Source organism: Dasypus novemcinctus, chromosome 18 (genome assembly GCF_030445035.2).
Source record: "Dasypus novemcinctus isolate mDasNov1 chromosome 18, mDasNov1.1.hap2, whole genome shotgun sequence".
NCBI lineage: Eukaryota > Metazoa > Chordata > Mammalia > Cingulata > Dasypodidae > Dasypus > Dasypus novemcinctus.
The window spans coordinates 85,392,980-85,407,440 of NC_080690.1; the positions used below are offsets into that span (position 1 = coordinate 85,392,980).

A 14,461-nucleotide genomic window follows, 5' to 3' on the forward strand; every position below is an offset into this window, starting at 1 on the left:
TCACACAGCTCTTAAATGGCAGAAACTCACACCCAATATGTTGATCACCCAGAGTCTGTGTTTTTTCCTATTCCTACCCACAGTGGGCTGGAAAGCTCTAAAGGTGACGCCTACAGTCTTGCAAAGCAAGCTGTCCTTGTAGCAAGTGATGTTGAGCATTGGGAGCAACTGGAGAGCAGACTTTCTAGACTTTCTAGTTAGAGGGAGTATGTTGATTGTGTGCGGGTATGGTTGCTATGGTTCCCCTCCACCTCCTGAGATGTGACCTGAGGAGACAATATGGTGGGTCCTTTTCCGATGTGCACCCCACCAGTAGAGACATCATTGCCAGTCCAAGGCCCGTGTTCTCACGGCTGCAGCCTACATTCCTCTGCCACTCCTGTTCCTGGTCCTGAAGTATCCTGGCCTCAGGAATCCATGTTGTCAGGACTCAGGAAGGAAAAGGAGGCCTGTGGTTGGTTGTGGGATCTCCCTGGGAGTCCACCAGGCCCAGGGCATCCTAGAGGGTGTGGGAACTGGTCCAGACCCTGCCACTACTCAGGCTTTCTTGGCACCTTGGAGGCACTCCTGTGGAGTGGATGATGACAGCTCCCTCCTCCGCTCATGTCCACAGAGATTTTCAAAAGAGGCAGAAATGGATGTAACAGCAAGAATTAATGGAAATACTTCATAACCTATTGTGTGGATTCACTTAGGTGATGGGGAAGGGTCAGGGTTACTCTACCAGATGCTGGACCAGAGGGACCTGTGCTCAAAGCTTGCCTCTGCTGATAAGATTTGTGACTCCAGGTGAATTGGTGGTGGTACTCACTTCACCTCAGGTGGACATGTGATGTGGACATGATGAAGACTGTGGACCATACGGGTTATGGGAGGATCCACAAGAATCTCGAAGTGTACTCAACACTGAATATTCTCCCTTTAATTCTTACAACTATTATTGGTCAAGTGGGACATATTGTATTGATCCTGAATTCAAGGCTTAATGAAGGGACACCTCCCAGAGTAGACAAATGGTGTTTTAAAGAGTTTGTGTTCCAACCAGCAATGTGACTTCAGAGCTGGGGACTTTGAGTTGCTTAAATATGGCCTGTAAAGCCCTCAGCCCAGGGCAGCACAAGAGTCTGGACCAGTGAGATCCAGCTCTGCTGCTCCTGCTGCTGAGGGTTTATCACCACAAGCGCCATTTCCCCGTTCCTCTGACTTCTGTGAGTATCCTGTAGTCATTGTCTGGTGTCACTTACCAGTGGCCTTGGAGGCTTTTCTCTCTGTTGTATTCTGTCCAGAGTCAGCATCTGCCAACTCTGGGCGTGGTTGTTGGGCCGAGCCTTGGCGCCTTTACCAGTGATGCACACAGGCTGTGGTCCTATCCGCAGCTTCAAAGTAAGCGCTCCTGCTCTGACTTTGCAGGTGTCAGTGACCTTTGAGGACGTGGCTGTGACTTTCACGCAGGAGGAGTGGAGGCAGCTTGACCTGACCCAGAGGACCTTGTACCAGGAGGTGATGGTGGACATCCGTGGGCTCCTTGTCTCACTGGGTAAGACTGCACCACTCAACCCTGTGGGAGACCCACCACTTCCTTCGCTCCATCCTCTCAGTCTAGGCCATCTGGTTGAGGAAGCCTCTGGCACCTGCCCTCCCTCCTCCCCCCAGCTTCGGTCATTTCCTGTATTCACCTTGACCAGCCTGACGTCCCTGTGCCTTGTTCAGAGCTTTGGGAGCAAGAAGCATTGTCCTCTTGGAATGGCTCACAGCCATAGGAGAATGATGTGTTGGAAGGAAAGCGGTGTCTCGCCAAAAGCAAGGGCAGGAATTCCACCTGGGTCCCATGAGGGGCTGATGTCAGGAGCTGAGGAGAACTACCCTCGTTCCTACCCTCTGAGACCCCAAGACTCTTTGCCTGCTTCTCCTTATTCTCTCTTTCCTGCAGCTGGACTCGGGGGCCATGCTGGTTCCTTCAGCCCTGGCCTCTGTCCTCCACTTGTGTGGGTGTGAGTTTGGAGCAGTGCTTCTCAACAACTGGCAGTTTTGCCCTCCAGAAGACGTTAGGCAATGTCTGGAGCCTTTTGTCGTCGTTGTCATTGTTGTTACCCCGGGGTGGGTGCTCCTGGCATCTCATGGTAGAGGCCAGTGGTGCTGCAGAACATCCCACAGTGTGCGTTAATGGCCCCCCGCAACTAACAAAATCCAGACCCAAATGTCCGTCCTGGCAAAGCTGAGAAACCCCGTTTCAGAGGGCACACAGCTCCTTCATCAGCGGGCATTGAGGGAAACCCCAAGGAAGCCATTTCTTGTTCCTTCTCTTTCTTCCCTCGTGATTGTTGTTGAGAGAAAGTCTGTGTTTTGTGCTGAGTCTTTAGTGCCCAAAGTTGTTGCTAATTTCTCTGTTCAGAGGAGGGCGCAGCCTCAGACTTCCAGCCACGTGCATCCCCATGAGTTCACTAGTATTTAATAAGATTGTTTTGAGTTTTTGAGCATTTTCCTGGTACGTTCCACAGAGGCAGGTGACTCTGGTTTTCTCATTTGTCAGAACAATACAAGATTCCCTTTCTGAAGAAATCTAAGGAAAATAATGTGGGTCATTTTAAGAAAAGCATTTAATAATGGTCCGCTGCACACTGACCTCATGTCAGACCTGTACCAGGCACTGTTCGTGCTCCACTCATTTATTTTTATTTTTTGCTTTTGTTTTTATTTCTTTTTGCTCCACTCATTTTAATTCGCACTACAGCCCTATCCTCAGTAAAGTAGGAAGATACAGCCAATGCGGTGAGTCACTCAAAAATTTAAGTCATTCAATTTAGAAGATATGCCTTTATTTCGAGGTGCTATCCTCTGCATTTTTTTGGTGGTAAAGTCCTTTATTTTGTGAAGTAAATGAGAGTGGATGATATTTTATATTTATGCAAATGTCTCTATTTGACCGAATCCCTTTGTGCAGGATTCCCAATTTTTTCCCTTTTTCATGGCTCATGTAATGCTGAAGTCTGGGGATCACCAGGCCTGACCCTCTCTCTGGCCACTGTTCCCTGAGGTTTAACTCCTCCTGCTCACCTCCCGCCCACACTCCCACAGCCCCCTTTGTCCAAGGCTGCCTTCTCCACAGGGCCGTGAGCTGGTTCCTCCTTATTGCAGCACTTGGGAAAGCAGGCACTGGAGCCAGACCGCCTGGCACCCAACCCCAGTTCTGCAGTTTCTGAGCTGCGTGGCCCTGGGTGAGTTCCTGATCCTCTTTGTGCCTCAGTTTCCTTGTTGGTAAAATGGGGTAACCCAGGATCCTCCTCTCAGGGCTGTAACACAGGAAAAGGGTCCCGTGATCCCTGACTGCGTGCGGGCTGGCAGCGGTGAGCCCTGTGCTGTCACTGCTGCTGACGTCATCCCCCTGTAGGCCTGGGCAGCAGCACCTTGGTGGCCTCGTCTCCTTCTGGACCTTTGTGGGGAGCTTTGTGGTAATGGCCCGGGCACCCTTGACGCCAAGGCCTGAACTGCCCTCTTGGCTCGGCCACGCATCATTTCTGTGCCTTTGGTAAAGTGCTTTATCAGCCTGAGCATTGGGTTCTTCATCTGTAGAATGGTGCCTGTCATAGCAGGGACTTCATGTGGATGCCGAGACGAAATCCTAAAACAGAATCATTCCGTGCAAAACTACAGAAAGGGTAGTAGGAAACTCTGCTTGGGATCTAAAAAAGACTTGGATCGGTGAAGACACATGCTTTGTTCCAGAGTGAAAGGCCTCAGTACTATAATTGTGTCAGTTTTTCTCTAAATTAGTCCATAAATTTAATTCCGTTTTTAAAAGACATAACACCATGAAAGTGCTTGGCACAGCCCCCAGTATAAGACTAAATATTAGTCTCATATGTACTATTAGTATTAAAAATTTAGTGCAACATGGAAAATTAATTAAACTCCAGGACTCGGAAGCCGCAGCTTAGAGGAGTCTTCTCAGGAAGACATCTGAGCCAGAGGTAAAGTTAGCTGGGTGGAGCAGGGCAGGGAGGAGAACAGCGTTCCAGGTGGAGGCACGTGCAGAGGCCCCGAGGTGGCCGAGAGCATGACTTGACGGAGCTGAGGGAAGGCCGTTCTCATTCACCTTTTCCACGGCTCCATTCTGAGCCCCATGCCAGGGATGTCGCACACTTCAGGGAAGGTTTGCTCAGTGATGACTGACTGGATCCTGGGACGCATTCGGTGTCTGCCAGTTGAGCCTTCTGGGGGTCCCAGCGCCTCTGTCGTTGACTTCTATACAGAATCCTCATGTTTTTTACCTCACCTTCCTGCCAATCCTGCATTTATCAATACCTGTTTGGCTGCACCTAACAGGTTGAAGCCTATTTATCTCACCTCATAAAAATTCCAGAGGCGTTTATATTTACCTCACCTCATAAAAATTCCAGAGGCGGGTCTGGTTCCCAGGTTGGTGGGTGACAACCCAGATTTCTGTTTCTTTGCTTTTCATTGTTCCGTGTCCTCAAATGAGTTCTCTCACAAAGTAGGAGGATGCGTCACTACAGGGCACAGGCCCTCTCGTTCAGCCTTCATGGAATAATGGCTCTTTTCACAAGGAGAGACCTGCGTAGGCCACCTGCCCACCTCAGGCTGTGATGACCAGAGATGCGATTCACAAGTTGATTTAGGCCAGTGCTCTTAACACCTCCTGGAGGAGTTTTGAAATCTCTTGATGCCCAGGCCTCACTCCCAGAGTGGTCACTGGCAGAGACGAGATAGCCCTGAGTGGTTCTGGTGCACAAGGAGGTGGAGACTCATTGACTTGGATGAGTTAGGAAACACCTGGAAGGAGCAGATCATTTCCCCTTCTGTCTGAACATTGTGGAGAGTCTGTGGAATGGTGTCTAATGGCATAGGTTCTGTTTAAATGGCCAGCGTTACTATATGCAGTCTTTGGGAACTAAGGATGGTGTTCGTAGCCTGGATTTCTAGGTAACAGCTTAACGTATTGTATGTTTGGTTCAGAGCAGGAATTCTCATTCCTGTCCCGAAGTCCCAGATTGGACTGAGAGATTTCTTTTCTTCTCATCAAAATCTCTGCATTCCTTTTTCCATGAATAGGATGTCCTGTTCCCAAACCTGAGCTGATCTACCAGTTGAAGCATGGGCAGAAGCTGTGGATGGTGAAGAAAGACCTTTCCCTATGGACCTGTTCAGGTACAGATAGGTAGCTGAGATCTGGGCAGGTGGGGGTCTCTGCATCCTTCATACTGAGAGTTCACCACTTGCTCTGGAATCCATAGGAACCTTATTGTTATGTCTCTGGACACTTGGGAGCCATGGAGCCCTTTGACCTGTGCTTCCTCTGACCTCCCTCCTGTATCTCACTTCTCACCACTCCTGGGGAGGTGTGGAGTATGTTAGGTATAATCTAGCTCAGGCTAGATAGATTTAAACTGCTTGAGCTTAAAATCTGGTTTTGCTGCTTACCAACCCTGTGACCATGGGGGAGTTACATGATCTCATTGTACTTTTGTAATATAAGTTAGGCTAACTTAAAGCCAGCTGCTGAATCAGGTAACCTCTGAAGTGGCAATAGCTAAGCATGGGAAAACCAGTTTTCTCACACCAATGTCCATTGGTCCAAAGAGAGAAGAGCAAAGGATTTGGTGAACACCTACTCCATTTACTATACTCAATCTGTGCCTGACAATCGAGAGTAATAAATAGTTGCTATGTCTTGTTTGAGGATGTAATGAGATAATGCATGAAACTGCTTAGCACAGTGCCTGATCCAAAGCAAGGGGCTCAGCAAGTCAGCTCTCAGTATTATTTAAGTCATGCTGTTGGTCATAGTGAATAATGATATCTGACATGGCCTTCTGAACTCTTGAGGGAAAAGGACCTTTCTTCCTCTCCCAGTGACTCTCTCCAACCACTTTTCCCACTTTCCCCATCATCCCATCCTTTTGCTTGTCGTACACTCACGTCTTCCTGCCCCTTCTGTCTTGTAAAGTCCGTTAGTAACGTTTGGCCTTCTCTGTCCCACGTCTGGGCTGTTCATGGCCCTGGAGCCATCAGCTGCTCTCTCCCCACCAGCAGTTCATTGTGCTTCTTAACCAGCCCCCGCGTGTCTCTGCCCAGCTCCTCATCAGGCTCGAGTCTGTTCTGAAACGTCACCCCTCTCCTCAACCCCACATCTCCGGCTGAATATCTCAACAGTACCTCACACTCAGTATACCTAAGAAGGACCCATGATCTCGCCCATTCCTCCCATCTCCCAAGTTGTGAATGGTCCTGCCATCCAAGCAGATTAGAAAGCTGGATACAGAATGAAATTCTGAGACACACTGCAACATGGAGAAATCTTGAAAACATAAAGCACAGTGAAATAAGCAAGGCATATAAGGACAAATACTGTATTAGGTCACTTATAAGAGATAACTATGAATGGAAAGCAGATTAGAAGTTACCAGGGGGAGAGGGAGGAGGAAAAAAAGAGATCTGGATACAACCTCAGGCAACTCTTCAACCCCTTCGTCTCCATCAATCCTACATACATCCATCCCCAAATCCTTTCCTTTTATATAGTGTGCTTCACCTGAGTCCATCACTTCTATCTCCATCAGACATTCCCCCAACATTTTAGTTTAGTTTCCTCATGTTTTATCCGAATGATGTCCCTGGACTCGTAACTGGCCTTCCACCTTTCCACATCTGCTCTGTGTCTCCTCTTACCTCTTTTTCCTGTATCAGCTCCCCCAGGCACTCAGATCTTGTTCTAAACAGTCACCTCTCCCCTAGCCACTGATATTTCAGCATATGACTGCTGATAGGTCAACATTTTCATATTGAAAGTACAGTGTATTTGTAATGCTTGATTCTCAGCCTTTACACGTCCATCTTGAACTCTTATCTGTAGCTTCATTTCTCACCTCTGCAGAAAGAGTCTTACTCCCAACCATAGCCAATTCCTGCCCCAGAGTTACATCACCCCTTTTCAGGAAACTCCCTTCACTTATTTTCGGCCTCCTCTGAACTTAACTTTATCCTTTCTATACTTAAAATAACAGTTTGCCCAAGTTCCTTGGAGAAAATAAATTTAAAAATGCTCATGGTTTTCTTTTTTTTTTTTTCATTCAGAGATGATTTAATAACAATCTTTTTTTTTTTTAATGTACTGGATACATGTAAATTATTTTTCTTTGAATCATACAACATATTACACAATATATTTGGTTCATAGTAACACAATCATACAGTATTTCTCCTTTTGTATCTGGCTTGCTTTGCTTAGCATAATGTCCTCCAGGTTCATCCATGTTGTAGTATGCTTTATGACTTCATTTCTTCTTACAGCTGCATAATATTCCATTGTGTGAATATACCAGTTTGTTCATCCATTCATCCATTGATGGACATCTGGGTTGTTTCCAACCTTTGGCAATCGTGAATACTGCTGCTGTGAATATCAGGGTACAGATGTCTGTTTGTGTCACTGCTCTCAGTTCTTCTGGGTATATACCCAGTAGTGGTATTGCTGGGTCATGTGGCAAATCTATATTCATCTTCTTTAGGAACTGCCAAAGAGTCCTCCACAGTGGCTGTACCATTCTGCATTCCCACCAACAGTGAATAAGTGTTCCTATCTCTCCACATCCTCTCCAACACTTACAGTTCTCTGTCTTTTTAATAGTGACCATTCTGATAGTGTGAAATGATAGCTCATTGTAGTTTTGATTTTCATTTCCTTAATAATTAGTATGTTGAGCATTTCTTCATGTGTTTTTTTGCCATTTGCATTTCTTCTTCGGACAATTGTCTATTCAAATCTTTTGCCCATTTTTAAATTGGGCTTTGTCTTTTTATTGCTGAGTTGTAACATCTCTTTATATAACATGGATATTAAATGCTTATTGAATATGTGATTTCCCAATATTTTCTCCCATTGAGTAAGCTGCCTTTCTACCCTTTTGACAAAGTCCTGGGATGTGCAAAAGTGTTTAATTTTGAGGAGGGCCTATTTATCTGTTTTTTTCTTCTGTTGCACGTGCTTTGGGTGTAAGGTCTAAGAGACCACCACCTACTACAAGGTCTTGAAGAGGTTTCCCTAAATTTTCTTCTAGTAGCTTCATGGTCCTAGCTTTTATATTTAGGTCTTTGATCCATTTTGAGTATAGATAGTGAAATAAAGGTCCTCTTTCATTCTTTTGGTTATAGATATCCAGTTGTCTCAGCACCATTTGTGAAGAGACTGTTTTGTCCCATTAACATTTAACTTGGTAGGTTGTCAAAAAACAGATGACTGTATAGGGGAGAGTTTATTTCTGGATTCTCATATCTATTCCACTGACTGGTGTGTCTGTCTTTCTGCCAGTACCACTGCTGTTTTGATCACTGTAACTTTGTAATATGTTTCAAGGTCAGGCAGTGAAATTCTTCCCACGTCACTTATTTTTTCAGAATGCTTTTGGCTATTTATTTTTTTAGAATGGTTTTTGGCTATTCAGGTGCACTTTCCCTTCCAAATGAATTTGGTAATTGACTTACCTAATTTTGTAAAGTCAGCTGTTGGGATTTTGATTGCTATTGCATCAAATCTATAAATCAGTTTAGGTAAGATTGATAGCTTCGTGATATTTATTCTTTCAATCCATGAACATGGAATGTCTTTTTATTTGTTTAGGTCTTTTAAAATTTCTTTGAGCATTGTTTTGTAGTTTTCTGCACATAGGTCTTGCATGTATTTGGTTAAATTAATTCCTAGGTATTTGAGTCTTTTTGTTGCTATTGTAAATGGAAATTTCCCTTTGATTTCCTTGGTGTGTTGATCTTGTATCCTGCCACTTTGCTTAACTCATTTATTACCTCAAGTACTTTTGTTGTGGATACATCAAAATTTTCTAAGTACAGGATCATGTCATCTGCAAACAGTGAGAGTTTTACTTCCTCTTTTACTATTTGGATGCCTTTAATTATTTTTTTCTTGTCTAGTTGCTGTAGCTGGAACTTCTAATACAGTATTGAATAACAGTGGTGACAGAGGGCATCCTTGTCTTGTTCCTGATCTTACAGGGAAAGCTTTCAACCTTTCCCCATCTAGTACAGTGTTGGCTGTGGGTTTTTCATATATGTCTTTTATCATATTAAGGGATTTTCCTTCTCTTCCTATCTTCTGAAGTGTTTTAGCAAAAAAGGATGCTAGATTTTGACAAATGCCTTTTCTGCATCGATTGAGATGATCCTGTGGTTTTTTCCCTTCAATTTGTTAATAATGGTATATTAGGTTGATTGATTATCTTAAGTTGAACCAGTTTTAGATATCAGGGATAAATCTCATTTGGTCATGATGTGTAAGTTTTTTGATATGCCGTTTGAGTCAATTTGCAGGTATTTTGTTAAGAATTTTTGCATCTATGTTCATTTACAGAGATTGGTCTGTAATTTTTTTTTAAAAGGCTGTTGGTATTTTTATTGGGATTGTGTTGAATCTGTAAATCAGTTTTGATAGAATTGATATATTAATGATATTTAGTCTTCTAATCCATGGAAATGGAATGTCCTATTTATGTCAGCCTTCTTTGGTTTCTTTTAGCAGTGTTTTGTAGGTTTCTGAATACAGGTCCTTTATGTCCTTGGGGTAAATTTATTCCTAAATATTTGATTGTTTTTGTTGCTATTATATGTAATTTTCTTTTCTTGTAGTATCTTTATCTGGCTATGGTATTAGGATGTTGGCTTCATAAAGTATGTTGGGTAATTTTCCCTGCTCTTCAATTTTTTTTGGAAGAGTTTAAAAACAGGATTGGTATTAATTCTTTTCAAAATGCTTGGTAGAATTCACCTGTGAAGCCATCTGGTCCTGGACTTTTCTTTGCAGGGAGATTTTTGATGAGGGATCCAATCTCTTTAAAGGTAATTGGTTTGTTAAGTTCTTGTGTTTCTTTTAGCCTCAGTGTAGGTTGTTCAAGCATTTCTAGGAATTTGACCATTTCATCTAGGTTGTCTAGTTTGTTGGCATACAGTTTCTCATAATGTCCTCTTATGATTCTTTTTATTTCTGTGGCATCAGTTGTAACTTCCCCTCTTTCATATCTGATTTTATTTATTTGCATCTTCTCTTTTTTTTTCTCTGTTACTGTAGGTAGGGGTTTATCAGTTTTATTGATCTTCTCAAAGAACCAGCTGTTTGGTTTTTTTAAAATTTCTATTGTTTTGTTGTTGTTGTTGTTCTCAATTTCATACATTTCTGCTCTGATCTTAATTTCTTTCCTTCTGCTTGCTCGGTGAGTGGTTTGCTGTTCTTTTTCTAGTTTCTCCAGTTGTTCAGTTAAATCTTTGACTTTAGCTCTTTCTTCTTTTTTAAATATAGGCATTTAGAGCTATACATTTTCCTCTCAGACTGCCTTCACGGTATCCCGTAAGTTTTGATAAGTTATGTTCTCATCTTCATTTGTCTCAATATATTTACTGACTTCACTTTGGCAATTTCTTATTTGACCCACTGGTAATTTAGGATTGTGGTGTTCAGCCTGCACACATTTGTGAATTTACTTTTTTCCTGTCTGTTATTGATTTCCAGTTTCATTCCATTATGATCTGAGAAGGTACTTTGTATAATTTCAATCTTTTATATTTATTGAGAGCTGTATTGAGCCCTAACATGTGGTCTATCCTGGAAAAAGATCCGTGGGCATTTGGAAAGGATATATAACCCGCTGAGTTTGGATGCAGTGTTCTGTATATGTCTCTTAGGTGTAACTTGTTTATTATATTGTTCAAGGTTTCTATTTCCTTGTTGATCTTCTGTCTAGTTGGTCTAATAATTTGAGTGGTGTGTTGAAGTCTCCAGCAATTATTGTAGAGATGTCTATTTCACCATTCAGTTTTGCCAGTTTGTCTCATATATTTTGGGGCATCCTGGTTAGGTGCATAGATATTTATGACTGTTACATCTTCCTGGTGGAGTGTACCTTTCATTAATATATAATGGCCTTCTGTATCTCTTATAACTTTTTTGCATTTAAAGTCTATTTTATTTGATGTTAGTGTAGCTACCCCTGCCCTTTTTTGGTTACTATTCGTGTGGAGTACCTTTTTCCAACTTTTCACTTTCTGCCATTTTATTTTTTGCTTGGGTCTAAGGTGAGTTTCTTGTAAGCAGCATGTGGATGGGCTTATTTTTTTTATTAATTCTGTCAGCCTGTATCTTTTGATCCTTTCACATTCAAAGATATTACTGTAAATGTGCTATTTATATCCATCATTTTAGTTTTTTGTTTTCATATGTCATATCATATTTTTGTCTGTCTTTTTACTCTTTTTGGTTATCCTTTGTTATTCTTTCTTCTGTACTCTCCTCCAAGCCTATCTCTTCTGTCTTTTACTTTCAGGTTTTAAGGCTTCCATTAATATTTCCTGCAAAGTTGGATTCTTTTTTGAAAACTCTCTTAGTTTCTGTTTGTTTGTGAATATTTCATACCTTCATATTTGAAGGGCAATTTTGCTGGATAATGAATTCTTGGTTGGCAGTTTTTCCCTTTCATTATCCTAATTATATCATACCACTGTCTTCTCTTCTTCGTGGATTCTGAAGACAAATTTGTGCTGAGTCTTAGTGGGCATGCCTTGTATGTGATGGTTTTCTTTTCCTTTGCTGCTCTGAGAATTTTCTCTTTATTTATTTTTATTGCCCCCCCTTGTGGCTTTTTTGCTTGCTGTCTGCTCTCTGTGTCTATTCGCTGTGCATTCTTCTGTGTCTGTATTTATTTATTTTATTTCCCCTCCCCCACTAGTGGCTTGCTTGCTATCTGCTCTCTATGTCCATTTGCTGTGCACTCTTCTGTATTTTTTTGCTTGTCTCCCTTTTGTTTTCTGTTGCAACACCTTGCTGAGTCGACTCTCCGCAGTGCTTGTGGGTTGGGTGGCGCTCCGTGCATGCAGGCAAGCCTGCCTTCACAAGGAGGCTCTGGGACGCGAACCCAGGGCCTCCCATATGGTAGACGGGAGCCCAACTGATGGAGCCACAGCCACTTCCCTTCTCTTTATTTTTGACAGTTGACATTCTGAATAATATGTGTCTTGGAGTAGGTCTATTCAGATTTATTCTGATTGGGTTATTGTGTGCTTCTTGTATATGTAAATTCATTTCTTTCATGATAGTTGGAAAATTTTCAGCTATTATTTCCTTAAATGCTTTTTCTGCCCCTTTGCCCTTTTCTTCTCCTTCTGGAACTCCCATGACATGTATGTCATTGCATTTCATGTTGTCATTCACCTCTGCGAGTCCCTCCTCAATTTTTTCCATTCTTTTCTTTCTCTGTTTTTTTTTTTTGTCTTCAGTTTTAGCTGTTCTGTATCACTTATTCTTTCTTCTGTCATTTCAAGCCCGATGTTGTATGGCCCTAATGTGTTTTTTATCTCACCTATTCTGTCTTTCATTCCAATGAGTCCTGTAGCTTTTCTGTTCAGGATTTCAAATTCTTCTTTGCACTTGTGCAATATCTTTTTTTTTTTTTTTTTTTTTTAAGGAGGTACTGGTGATCGCACTTGGGATCTCGTACCTGGGAATCAGGCGCTTAAACCACTGAGCTATACCTGCTCCCCTCATTGCCTTCTTGATGTCATTTATTTCTTTAACAATATTGTCTTTCAGCGCATTAATTTGATTTTGGAAATTTGTGTGCATCTCGCTGATTAATTGTCTCAAATCCTGCATCTCTTCTAGGGCTTTGATATATTCCTTTTCTTGGGCCATGTCTTCTATTTTCTTAGTATGGCTTATAATTTTTTTTACTGATGTCTAGGCGTCTGATTAGGATATAGTTTACTCAGGTGCTCAGTTTCTGTCTCTTCTGTAGGGATTTAGTGGTAGGAGACTGTGTGTTACCACTTCTCTTTTCTTCTTGGCTCAACCTGGATTGTTAGGATTGTCCCTGCTAGTTGCTCAAAATTTGGCACTGTCCCAATAATTGGCTATTGACTCGCTTCCTAGGGCCTTGGGGAGGGAGGCTATAGAGACCAGAAAAAGCCTCTCCTACTTATTTTTTTTTTTTTTAATATTTATTATTATTATTTTTTAATTACATTAAAAAAAATATATGAGGTCCCATTCAACCCCACCGCCCCCGCCCCCCACTCCCCCCACAGCAACACTCTCTCCCATCATCGTGATACATCCATTGCACCTGGTAAGTTCATCTCTGAGCATCACTGCACCCCATAGTCAATGGTCCACATCATAGCCCAGATTCTCTCACGTTCCATCCAGTGGGCCCTGGGGGGATCTACAGTGTCCCGTAATTGTCCGTGAAGCACTATCCAGGACAACTCCACGTCCCGAAAACGCCTCCACATCTCATCTCTTCCTCCCATTCCCCACACCCAGCAGCCCCCATGGCTACCGTTCCCACACCCATTTCACATTTTCTCTGTGGACGTTGGATTGGTTGTGTCCATTGCACACCTATGTCAAGTGAGGGCTTAGATTCCACATGGGTACTGGATGCACTCTTCCCGCTTCTAGTTGTAGACACTCTAGGCTCCATGTTGTGGTGGTTGACCTTCTTCAACTCCATGTTAGCTGAGTGGAGTAAGTCCAATAAGTCAAAGTGTAGGAGCTGAAGTCTGTTGAGGCTCTGGGCCTGGGTGTCATATTATCAGTCCAGAGATTCAAATCCCCTACATATATCTTAAACTCAGCACCAACTACAATTCCAATAAAGTAGCATGGAAGTCTTGTGAAAAGAGATCCCCTCTGAGTCCATTTCCATCACGCAGAAACACCAGCTCCAAAGAAGGGCCATCTGTCATGGCAGTGAACCCCTTCTGCCATGACCATAGAACCCGTGGGTCTCTTTATCCCTCAAAAGAACCAATACCTGGGGTTGTATCTACCTTATCTGTCTCTTAGACTCTGTTCAGTTGTACATAGGGGTATTCCTTCTGACAACCTCCAGACTCTTTTTTAGAGACTCACAGCCTTATAATCTCATTTCTCCTTTCCATTTCCCCCTTACATTAGGTCAAACAGCTTCCCGAAGTCATGTTATTATATGTAGACAGGTATATTCTGCTGTTCCGCATTGAATCTTTAATTCAAGGTCATTTTCTAGTTGCTTCTTCAGCTGGTATGTGGTAGTGATCCCTCGGTGCCAGGGAGGCTCATCCCCGGGTGTCGTGTCCCACGCTGGGGGGAATGCATCACATCTACACGCTGAATTTGGCTGTGAGAGTGGCCACATTTGAGTAACATGAAGGCTGTCAGGAGGAAATCTCCTACTTATTTTTAATTTTCTTGCATATATTTCCTTGGTTCACCAGAAGATGGAGCTCTTTGGCAGCTTTCAATTCAATGCCTGGTTGGAGTGTATTTGTTGCAACACAGACTGGATCAATGTGCTAGAACTTCCTGCCTGGAGGCTAAGAGCCTTGTGGTTCACACTTTCTCTGAGAGAGCTCTCCAGCCTTCTCTGGCAGCCCCCTCCCATTTTCCAGCTAGGAAATATTTTCA

General features: G+C 42.9%; 1 protein-coding gene across 1 annotated transcript in view; it reads left to right on the plus strand.

Moving 5' to 3' along the window:
• The window catches only part of LOC101415247 (zinc finger protein 850), an 80,491-nt gene that overhangs the window by 57,115 nt on the left and 8,915 nt on the right, over positions 1-14,461 (plus strand). The window contains 2 exon segments of the mRNA XM_071209017.1: positions 1,411-1,537; positions 5,071-5,166. Coding sequence (XP_071065118.1) covers positions 1,411-1,537; positions 5,071-5,166 — 223 coding nt within the window.